At 40.2% G+C, this 12,292-nt stretch overlaps 1 protein-coding gene across 1 annotated transcript; it reads right to left on the bottom strand.

Annotated features, from left to right (window-relative positions):
• Positions 1–3,551: 3,551 nt before the first annotated feature.
• LOC136389658 (glycine N-phenylacetyltransferase-like) lies at positions 3,552–12,013 on the bottom strand. Its single transcript, XM_066361492.1, has 5 exons — positions 11,936–12,013; positions 10,993–11,100; positions 7,987–8,113; positions 6,484–6,655; positions 3,552–3,954 (listed from the first exon to the last, which is right to left on the bottom strand). Exons 1-5 carry the CDS (start codon positions 12,011–12,013, stop codon positions 3,552–3,554), a joined length of 888 nt encoding a protein of 295 aa, XP_066217589.1.
• Positions 12,014–12,292: the final 279 nt, after the last annotated feature.

Raw genomic sequence — 12,292 nt, 5'->3', positions numbered from 1 at the left:
CATAGGCAGTAAGCTCTCTGACATTTCTTGCAGCAATATATTTGCCGATTTGTCTCCACAGGCAAAAGAAATAAAAGACAGGATAAACAAATGGGACTATATTAAACCACAAAGCTTCTGCACAGCTAAAAACAATAAGAACAGAATAAAAAGACAAACTACAGATGGGAGAATATATTTGACAATGCGTCTGATAAAGGGTTAATAACCAAAATTTATAAAGAACTTATAAAACTTAATGCCAGGAAGACAATCTAATCCAAAAATGGGGAAAAGAAATGAATAGACACTTCTCCAAAGAGGACATACAGATGGCCAATAGGCATATGAAAAAATGCTCAACATCACTAATCATTAGAGAATGCAATTTAAAACCACAATGAGATATCACCTCACACCAATCAGAGTGGCGCTCATCAACAAAACAACACAGAATAAGTGCTGGTGAGGATGTGGAGAAAAGGGAACCCTCCTGCACTGCTGGTGGGAATGCAGACTGGTGCAGCCACTGTGGAAAACAGGATGCAGACTCCTCAAAAAATTAAAAATCGAACTGCCTTTTGACCCAGCTATCCCACTGTTAGGAAAATACCCCAAGAACACCATAGCACTGTTTGAAAAGAAGAAATTTACCCCCATGTTTATGGCAGCATTGTTCACAATAGCAAAGATCTGGAAACAGCCCAAGTGTCCGTCAGAGGACGAGTGGATTAAAAAGCTTTGGTACATATATACTATGGAATACTACTCAGCCATAAGAAATGATGACATCGGATCATTTGCAACAACATGGATGAACCTTGATAACATTATACTGAGCGAAATAAGTAAATCAAAAAAACTAAGAACTATATGATTCCATATACAAGTGGGACATAAAAATGAGACTTAGAGACATGGACAAGAGTGTGTGGGTTACGGGGTGGAAGGGAAGAGAGGGAGGAGGTTGGGGGAGGGGAGGGGCACAAAGAAAACCAGTTAGAATGTGACAGAAGACAATTGGACTTTGGGTGATTGGAATGCATCATAAGCAAATGTCAAAGTAACCTAGAGCTGTTTTCTCTGAACATATGTACCCTGATTTATCAAAGTCACCCCATTAAAATTAATAAAAAATGGGAATAGGACAGGAACAAACACTTCTCTCAGGAAGAAACACAAAAGGCCAGTAGATATATGAAAATATGCTCATCTTCACTAGGTATAAGAGAAACACAAATCAAAACTATAATGAGACACCACCTCATTCCTATTAGATTAGTTATTATCAACAAGACAGGTAATGATAAGTGCTAGAGAGGCTGTGGAGAAAAAGGGACCCTCATTCACTGCTGGTGGGAAAGTAAAGTAGTACAATCTTTATGGAAGAAAGAATGGTGGTTCCTCAGAAAATTAAGAATGAACTACCATATAACCCAGCAATTCTTTTACTGGGTATATACCCCCAAAATTCAAAAAGATTGAGACATAAGTACACATGCAGCCCCATATTTATTGCAGCATTGTTCACAGTGGCCAAGACATGGAAACAACCAAAAAGGCCTTCAATAGATGACTGGATAAAGAAGATGTGGTACATATATACGATATGGTGGTACATATATACTACATGGATAAAGAAGATGTGGTACATATATAATACTACTCAGCCATAAGAAATAATGACATCAGATCATTTACTACAACATGGATGGACTTTGATAACATTATACAAAGTGAAATAAGTAAATCAGAAAAAAACTAGGAACTGTATGATTCTGTATATAGGTGGGACACATAATTGAGATCATTGGACATGAAGAAGAGTGTAGAGGTTACAAGGAGGACGGGAAGAGAGGAAGGGAGTGGGGGAGGTAGGGGCACAATGAAAACCAAATGAAGGTGACTGAGGACAATTTGACTTTGGGGATGGGTATACAACATAATCAAATGTCAAAATGATCTGGAGATGTTTTCTCTGAATCTATGTACTATAATTGAACAATGTCACCCTGTTAAAATTAATTGTCTAAATAAAATTTAAAAAATAATAATAAAAGTGTGTGGGAGAAAGCTTACACTGTGGAGACTTTCACGACAATAAGGGAAGTTTAAATCACAGTAGTTGTTCTTAAAAAGTTAGTTACAGGATTTACTGTTGAACATTAAGTCCTACACATTAATTAGAAGCCAGATTACAATTTTATTCTTTATTTATTTCCCTAAGAAATACAGGGAGTTCTCTTGCAGAGGGTCCCCAGAGGAGCCAGACCACTGCCATTGCTGAACAACATCAAGGACACCAGATAGACCTGTGCTCCTTTAGGGAGGCATCCCTGCACACCGCACTCCACCTCCGCACAGTGCTGCTCCATTAACTGAATGCTCTACAATGAGTTACTGACCTCCCAGAAGATAGATAACCCGGCCAGTAAGCCTAGACTGTGCAGGCAGGTCTTGTGCACAGGAGTCCCCTGCCTTCTCAAGTTGCTGCAATTTGAATTAAAGACACTCCTTTGTGTACTTGTTTGCTGTCTCTTGTGAAATTGGCAAAAAAAGTGTGACAGACAATACAAATCTTGTCCTGTTCCAGTAACACTCCCACTCTCCATAAAATCAACCTGGCTCTTCTCACTGTGAACCGCTTAACTTAAACCTGAACAATCAAACATACAATTTCTTTATTGTTGGAGCGATTGGGTGGTTTTACAAAGCTCTGCTTTTAGAAGCAAACACTAAATTATTTTTCCTGGTGTGGGAATAAGGAAGGGACAGGTTAATCTACTTCATCTTTCCTTAATAAGTCTCCCTGTTGTGTTATCTATATTTGCTCACAACTTTTAATGAACTGTCGAAGCATCAATTAGAGAGGAGGATAATCTCTACAGACTCATGAGCAGAGTCCACTTGCTGATCATTAAGGGAAAAGCCATAAGAAAGAGGGCAATAAGTCATAATACCAAAAAATATTACCTTCCTCCTCCAACCCCCCTCCTCCTGGATAATCCATGTACCAGCAGTTCCAAGAGAAGCCATTTGAGACAAAATGTAGCTGTTGCATGCATCTCAGAGCACCCCAAAGAGTGGGGAACTGAACTATGATATGCCATATGTCATTCACCAGGACAGTGTGGGTGACATCCAGAGATGAGAGATGAACTGTGTGGAGTTACTGGGACTGACTTGTACAAACTATACTCTTGAAGGGAAGCCCATCATGTCTTGATAGCAGGGAGCACATCGCTGTCTAAGAGTAAACTACTTTATTGATGATTACAAGTACCATTTAGTCTTTAAATTTTTTCCCATTCATTAATATGTAGGGAGAAAGAGAAGCATCAACTCGTTTCATTTAGTTGTGTCATTTACCTGTTGAAGAACTCAATGACTGCTTCTCAAAATATCCAGACTGGGTATTGAAAACATGACTCTGGTACACCACGTTGATGCATTATCTGTGAGACCCTGAGCCTCTGGGCAGGGCCATAATGGATTCTTTTCCTCTGCCTAGCCATTTACCGCTCCAACCACATGCCTGTACCCATCGACAATGTCTTATATGTAGGATGAAGTCACAGGGGTATGCAGTGCCACTGGTTCCAGTCACAGGGCAGGCGAATAAATTGCAAATTGTATGTTTTTTTCAGCACAACTATATTGTTCTTGTCTACATGAGCATATATAGGAAAGCCGAGTTTCTTTAGAGCTTGGGAGCGGGTATAGTTGAGACAGGAGATGAAGTCGCGGCCCCGATACTCAGGCACAGTGCCTGCCATCCGTATCTCTCCTGTCTGGTCCATCAGGGACCAGGACACAGGAGTCCCCTCGGGTCCCAGCAGACAGAAGGTGGGGAAGTTCTGGATACAGCGCTCGATGAATCTCTGACTCTTCTCATTGCCACCAAAATGCCATATTTCATTCACCAGAGCAGCATGGGTGACATCCAGGGATGAGATTTTGAGCATTTCTTGATCGCTATGGAGGTTCCAAGAGAAAAGTCATGTTTATGAGCACTTAATATATTTCTTCTTACCCCTGTTGTCTAACTTGCATTTCTATAAATGACTCCTCTGGCTGCTCTGAGGAATATTGAGTGTAGGGAGACCAGAGTGAAAGCAGGAAGAGAAGTTGGGAGGCGACCTCAGTAATGAGAGGGGTGAGCAGTGCAGTGACTTTCAGCAAACTTACATGGCCTTGGGTTTGTCATCACCAGGTTGTAAGTTAGCAAATAGTTAATCTTCCTGCTATTCTCTCTTCATGGCTCCCTAGCCTTTACTTTGAAATGCAGGGAAAGGTTTACCTTTTTTGAAGTGTGTGTGTGTGTGTGTGTGTGTTTGTGTGTGTGTGTGAGAGAGAGAGAGAGAGAGAGAGAGAGAGAGAGAGAGAGAGAGAGAGAAAGCTTACATGGGGAGGCTTTCCTGACAAGGAAGGGAGTTTAAATCACAATAGCTTATTGTAGAAACCTAGTTAAAGGATTTAATGTTGAACATTAAGGCCTATACATTAATTAAAAGCCAAATTACAAATCTTATTATTTACTTTTTTCCCTAAGAAATAGAGGGAGTTCTCTTGCAGAGGGTCCCCAGAGGAGCCAGATCACTGCCATTCCAGAGCAACATCAAGGACAACAGACAGACCAGTGCCCCTGTCAGGACACTTCAGGGAGGCATCCCTGCACACCGTGCTCTCATCTCCGCACACTGCTGCACCATTAACTGCATGCTCTATAACAGTTACTGACCTCCCAGAAGATAGATAACCATGCCAGTAAGCAAAGACTGTGCACAGGAGTCCCCTGCCTTCTCAAGTTGCTGCAATTTGAATTAAAGACACTCTTCTGTGTACTTGGTTGCTGTCTCTAGTGAAATTGGCAAAAAAGGGTGACAGACAATACAGATCTTGTCCTGTTCCAGTAACACTTTCACTCTCTGTAAAATCAACCTGGCTCTTCTCACTGTGAACCGCTTAACTTCAACCTGAACAATCAAATATGAAACATCTTTATTGGTAGAGAAATTAGGTGGGTTTAGGAAGCTCCGCTTTTAGAAGCAAATATTGAATTATTTTTTTTATTGTGGGCATGAGGAGAGGACAAGCTAATCGAATTCATCTTTCCTTAATAAATCTCCCTGTTGTGTCATCTATATTTGCTCACAACTTTTAATGAACTGTCGAAGCATCAATTAGAGAGGAGGATAATCTCTACAGACTCATGAGCAGAGTCCACTTGCTGATAATTAAGGGAAAAGCCATAAAAGGAGTGGATAAGTCATAATGCCAAAAATTACTACACCCTCCCCCAACACCACCTCCTCCTGGATAATCCATGTACCAGCAGTTCCAGGAGAAGCATTTTAGGACAAAAAGTAGCTGTTGAATGGGTCTCAGAGAACCCGGAAGAGTGGGGAACTGAACTATGACATGCCATATGTCATTCACCAGGACAGTGTTGGTGACATTCAGGGATGAGAGATGAACTGTGTGGAGCTACTGGGACTGACTGGTACAAACTATACTCTTGAAGGGAAGCCCATCATGTCCTGACCACAGGGACCACACAGCTGTCTAAGAGTAGACTGCAGTATTGATGATTACAAGTACTATTTACTCTTTAAAATTTTTCCCATTCATTAGATATGTAGATAGAAAGAGAAGCATCAACTCATTTCCTTTAGTTGTGTCATTTACCTGTTGAAGCACTCAATGACTGCTTCTCACAATTATTCTGACTGGGTATTAAAAACATGATTCTGGTACACCAAGTTGGTCCATTGTCTGTGAGCCATTGGCCACTTGCCAGGGCCACAATTGATACTTTTACTCTGCCTAGCCATCCACTGCTCTGAACATATGCCTACGCCCATCAATGATGTCTTATATGTAGGGTGGGTTCACAGGCTATGCAGTGCCACTGGTTCCAGTCACAGGGCACGCAAATAAATTGCAAATTGTAATTTTTTCAGCACAATTATGTTATGCTTGTCTACATGAGCATATACAGGAAAGCCAGGTTTCTTTAGAGCCTGGGAACAGGTATAGTTGATACAGGAGATGAGGTCCTGGCCCCGGTACTCAGGCACAGTGCCTGCCATCTGTATCTCTCCTGTCTGGTCCATCAGGGACCAGGACACAGAAGTCCCCTTGGGTCCCAGCAGACAGAAGGTGGGGAAGTTCTGGATACAGTGCTCAATGAATCTCTGACTTCTCTCATTGCCACCAAAATGCCATATTTCATTTACCAGCACAGCATGGGTGACATCCAGGGATGAGATTTTGAGCATTTCTTGATCGCTATGGAGGTTCCAAGATAAAAGTCATGTTTATGAGCACTTAATATATTTTTTCTTACCCATGCTGTCTAACTTGCATTTCCAAAACTGACTCCTCTGGCTGCTCTGAAGAATATTGAGTGTAGGGAGACCAGAGTGAAAGCAGGAAGAGATGTTGGGAGGCAACCTCAGGAATGAGAGGGGTGAGCAGTGCAGTGACTTTCAGCAAACTTACATGGCCTTGGGTTTGCCATCGCCAGGTGGTAAGGTCCTTACATCCAACAGGGAAGGAATCAGTTTGTTGACGGTGTCAAACGACATGTAGAGAAAGCACTGTGTTTGTCTGACTTGGAAGGATTTTGTGGCTGCAAGATTTTGTATCACCTCATTCAAGCTGGACTGTGAACCTAGAAGGGATTTTCAGGAGAGATGCAATGGTTTCAGAGCATTCCATGGAGAAACTGTGCAGTGGAGTAGGAAGTGCCTGCACATGCAGTCCCAGAGCCCTGGGTTTGGATTGGTGCTGCCGCTGTGTGACTGGTGTATTGTCGTCAGGATCTGTGCAATGAACGTGGTCAGAGATTCATGAAGCCATGGTCATTGCATTTGTGGCAATATCAAGACTGAAACTAATTTTCCTTCAGCTACATGATCATGTAGTTTTGAAAATCACAGGATATGAGCTATAAAAACAATAGTAGCCACCACCTATTGTGCATGTATTCTGTTCCCAGTGTGGTTTATTATTGTAAGAATGACCTATAGTTTACCCATGACTTTTTGTAACCATTCCCTGGGACATCCCCACCTGCTCTGCATCTGACACTGGCACATGACTTGCTTTTGTCAGTGGGAAAGAGTAAATTTGATGCAAGGAGAGGCTTAAGAGTGTTTGCACATTGGGACTTGCCCTGTGTGCTCCCGAGGGCTTACAGACCAGCATGATACAAATAGGCTTAGGCCGCTTACTAAGGTCTTGTGCTCCTATCATGTTGTCACCGTAGTGGACAGAACCGACAGCCATGACCATCATTCAGACATGTGAATGAGGCCATGCTAGAGCCACCATCCCATAGTTCATCCATTATCAGATCACAGCTGCATGAGTAAAGTGAGATGAAACCAGCAGAAGAGCTGCCTTGCAAAGCCTAACCCAAATGTGAGTTCACAGATTATGAGGTTTGCTCTGCAGTGCGAGTCAGTTGACACATCCAGGTATTGTGCTATGAAATTCTTATCCAAGATTTTATGTAATCTTTTCATCATATTTGTTTTTAGTTACCCTTATTTTCCTCCTTTTTATATATGATCTCTGTGAGGATATTTCACAGCCTAAGATTATAGCAAGTAATAGACAAATGTCATCTTAGGAAGTCTGATTTAGGAGGGCAGGCTCATAACTAAGGAGCTGTTTTATGAGTTGTCATTCTTATTCCAGGCACAGAAGACCCTAGGGGAGCTCTGCTCTTGTACCCAATCACTTTAAATATTCTGCATATGTCAAAAAATATGTCAGAAATTCTTGGCTATCCACTGTTTATATTGTGTTTCCCTTTATAAAGCCTACTGTTTGCAAACTTTGATGGTGTTTTTTTCCTTTTTAGAAGTATGGACACAACTGATGCAAAAAATTGACAGCAAGCTGAGGATCTGAAGAATGGGAGAGGGGACATGAGTCATAGGGATAATTGTTCAGGACAGAGAAGTGAGGAGCACCTTTCCCATTCCTCTGACTTACTTTGGATCTGCAGATGCTGTTTCCAGTTGATGACTTCTGGTGCACCAAGCAGTTCCTGACAGTTCTCGGGCTCCTTGGAGTAGATTTGGTAAGTGTTGGTGTAGTGATCAGAGTCATCTACCATCTCCTGTTGTCATTGGAGAAAGGGAAATAAAGCAAATTTCATGTAGTTCATGACTGCGATACTTATTTCCAAAAATCATTACACCGTGATAAATCTAAGTACTGGCATATTGGTGCATACAATGATCTCTGAATCATTTAAATCATGAAATCAAGATGAGAAACCTGCCTGATCAGGCGGTGGTGCAGTGGGTAGAGCGTCAGACTGGGATGCGGAGGACCCATGTTCGAGACCCTGAGGTCACCAGTTTGAGCTCGGGCTCGTCTAGTTTGAGCAAGGCTCACCAGCTTAGACCCAACGTCGCTGGCTAGAGCAAGGGATTACTCAGTCTGCTCTAGCCCCACAGTCAAGGCACATATGAGAGAGCAATCAAACAACAACTAAGGTGTCGCAACTAAAAACTAATTATTGATGCTTCTCATCTCCCTCCGTTCCTGTCTGTCTGTCCCTATCTATCTCTCTCTCTGACTCTCTCTCTGTCTCTGTAAAAAAAAAAAGATGAGAAACCCAAATATTCATTTTTATGCTGTAAGATTACAGGACAATGTATTCTACCCATATTGCATTAAAATTTCAAACCGAACAGGGGCACAATTCTTTACAAAGCATTCTTCTGTATTTCCATCATTCTCAATAAGAAGATGATACAAGTAGGGGACAAAATGTAGCTTCTGTTCCAGGAAAAAATTATACAATTCAAATAATTGTAGAACACAAAAATTGTGAACAAGACAGTATTAAATTTGGTGGTCACAGATAACTGTGCATTAAAATCTCCATGTATACTTAATGAAGACAAAGAAGATAAAAACCAGTTAGAAATGCTTTTTAAAAAATAATACTATAGTTAAATAAATTGTAGTTCCAGAAGAACAAAGAAATTTCTAGTTTAGAAAGATCCCCATAGCCTGACCAGGCTTGGCTCAGTGAATAGAGAGCATCAGAATGGGATTTGGAAGACCCAGGTTCAAAACCCTGTAGTTGCCGGCTTGAGCAAGGGCTTCTCTAGCTTGAGCACAGGCTCAACAGCTTGAGTGCAGGGTCTGGCTTGAGTGTGGTATTATAGACATGACCCCAAGGTTACTGGCTTGAGCTTGAGGTTGCTGACTTGAGCAAGAGGTTACTCACTCTCCTCAGCCCCTAAGTCCAGGCACATATGGAAAGTAATCAATGAACAACTAAGGAGACTAAGGAGCCACAATGGAAGAATTGATGATTCTCATCTATCCCCCTGTCTGCCTGCCTGTCCCTGTCTGTCCCTCTTTCTGTCTCTCTCTGTCTCTGTCTCTGTCACACACACATACACACACACAAAGAAAGATCCGGTTCTCAACCTGTGGGTTGCAACCCTGGCGGGGTCGCCTAAAGCCATCGGAAAATACATAATGCATATCAGGTATTTACATTCTGAATCATAACTATAGCAAAATAACAGTTATGAAGTAGCCACAAAAATTATTTTTTGGTTTGGGGTCACTGCAACATGAGGAACTGTATTGCGGGGTCACGGCATTAGAAAGGTTGAGAACCACTGCCTTAAATGATAAATAAAAGATGACATTTTTAGGAAAAGAACCACAACTAGTGCAGAATTAAAAAGCCCCCTTTAAGTGGTTAGCAAATGTCACAAGTCAGCAGTGGTACCACTAACACATTTAAGATTACACTCAAGGCTGACCAGCCTGTGTCGCCATGAATGTAGCATCAGCCTGGGATGCAGAGGACAGAGGTTCGAGACCCCGAGGTTGATGGCTTGGGTGCAGGTTCACTGGCTTGAATGCGGGGTCACTGGCTTGAGTGTGAAATCATAGACATGATCCCATGGTCACTGGCTTGAACCCAAGGTCACTGGCTTGAGCAAGGGGTCATGGGTTGGCTGGAATCCACGGTCAAGCACATATGAGAAAGCAATCAATGAACAACTAAGGTGCTACAACAAAGAATTCATGCTCTCATCTCTCTCTTCCTGTCTGTCCCTCTATCTGTCTTTCTGTGTCTCTTTCTACATACAAAAAAGAAAAAGATCACTTTCAAGATAAAAAGTATTGAGAGTTTTATTTTTTAATCATTTTTATTTTAGTTCAATTTTTATTATTAATATAATTTTCTGCATTTTGTGTATTATTTAATGTGACATAAAAATAATTTTTATTTGTCTGAAACCTATAGTACTTGTATTTTTCTGAATATATAATTTCACTGGATGTTTTAAAGTGACCTTAGCAGAAAATGGTTTGACTTTGGATGATGGGCACATGATGTAATATGTAGATCATGTACCAGAGAGATGCACACTTGAAATATATATGATCCTATTAACAATGTTATCCTTACTATATTTAATTTTAAAAATCAATCTAAGGAAAATTAAAAGTCATAAAAAAGAAAAAATATGTTGCACTAATTTTTAAATGTTTGTCCAAAACATATATGGAAATTCTAGTATTATAAATTTGCTTTTTAGAACCATCCCAATTATGTCCTGTTTCGCACTTTCTTGTTTTACTCTTGTCTTGTCCTATTTTCTTTGTCAGCTTAACAAATATATACGAATTGCAATTTGGAGGAAACTTCCACTAAGATGTGCCTCTAAACTTATCCTCTGACCTCCGTCTTCAACCTCCGTAGTGTAATCAGCTTCTGTCTGTGCCATTTCTGTATGTTGTGCTTGTTCTGTTCTCACACATTGGGCACTGAATTATAATTTACTTGCTTATATATCATTACCTTCCAGCTGTGAGCTCCCTGAGGATAAGGACTTGTTCACCATTACTGCGATTCATTTCTGTGACCCCAGGCTCTACCATATTTCCAGAAACTTGGTCGGCACATAGCAATCAAGAACACTGAGAAGTGTATTCATTCCACATCTGGCACCTTACCTGCTCCTGAGGGCGGACAACCACTGTAGTAAAGTCAGGCCACTTGTCCACCAGGGCCTTTAGCTTGAATGGGTTTTTCTGGTTCATATGGAAAACTGTCCCATAAACCTGTAATATTTCAAAAAGTTTATCAGTATTCAGGGTTGGCAAAAGTAGGTTTAGAGTACTTCTTATGGAAAAAGACATGCAATAAAGCAATAGTTTTATTAAAACTGTGTTTCACATACAGCTGTAGATGTATTTCTGCCCACTCTGTATTAAGAAAGGATGGTGAAGTACTTTGTTTGATCAAAACAGAGTTATTTCTATAAAATCATGGTATTTTTATACTTGGAAGGTATCTAATGAACAATTCTGCAATCAATTTTTAGTGATAGTATTTTTGCCCAATAAATATATTCTTAAAAATATATTAATATCTAAAATATTCAGACCAATACAATTTACAAATAAGTATTATGAACTCTCCCATTGTAGAATTTAATATAACTGAAACTGATGTAATATATGTCAATATATTTCAATTTAAGAAACAAAAACAATCTTTAATAGATTTCCTTAATTCATGTACACACACAAACACACACACACACCAAATTTTACATAATGAAGTTTCAGGTATATGCAATTTTGAAATCTGTTCCCCATTGTATAAATAATTTTTATCAGATTATTTTCAATAAATAATAATTTTATTAACTGAAATTCATTCTGTGATATAGATGAACCAACCTTCACTTCTTAAACTTTTAATTTATTCACACAAAGTAGTCAAGATAGTTTCCATAGTGCACCTTACTTGCAAGAGGTGATGTGACCTAACTGAGATGTACCATAACTGAATTCCTGTCACAACATAAATGCTCAGTAAAACTCATTCTCTTTTCTACTTCTGTCACCGGAAGACACAACCTGCTGCTTTCCTGAGATGATCCACTCTCACCTTTAAGGACTCAGGGAGGCTCTTCTTCAAGGATTTTTCCAGCAATTGCAGCATCTGTGTACTCTGCAAGTGGAACATCTGAGCAAGTATTTTAGCCTAGAGGGAGGATCGACAAATAGCCAGGAGTGAGTAAATGTTGAATCAGTGACAGTTTTACTTCTTTCTTTCTATACTAATTTGGATATCTTTTTTTCTTCTTCTTGTCTGATTACTGTGTCTAGAACTTCTAATACTATGCTAAATCAGAATGGTGATAATGGACATCACTGTCTTGTTCCTGATCTTAAGGGAAACAATTATAGTTTTTGCCCATTGAGTATGATGTTGGCTGTGGGTTTGTCATATATGGCCTTTATT

Source organism: Saccopteryx leptura, chromosome 1, assembly GCF_036850995.1.
Source record: "Saccopteryx leptura isolate mSacLep1 chromosome 1, mSacLep1_pri_phased_curated, whole genome shotgun sequence".
Taxonomy (NCBI): Eukaryota; Metazoa; Chordata; class Mammalia; order Chiroptera; family Emballonuridae; genus Saccopteryx; species Saccopteryx leptura.
This window is presented reverse-complemented; position numbering and strand designations above follow the sequence as displayed.

Excerpts from the sequence above, each read along its gene's own strand:
- LOC136389658 (XM_066361492.1), bottom strand. The coding sequence starts at position 12,013 with ATGTTCCACTTGCAGAGTACACAGATGCTGCAATTGCTGGAAAAATCC. Across the intron at positions 11,101-11,935 it reads GCCTCCCTGAGTCCTTAAAG|GTTTATGGGACAGTTTTCCA; the intron begins GTGAGAGTGGAT and ends GAAATATTACAG. Across the intron at positions 8,114-10,992 it reads TTGTCCGCCCTCAGGAGCAG|GAGATGGTAGATGACTCTGA; the intron begins GTAAGGTGCCAG and ends CAATGACAACAG.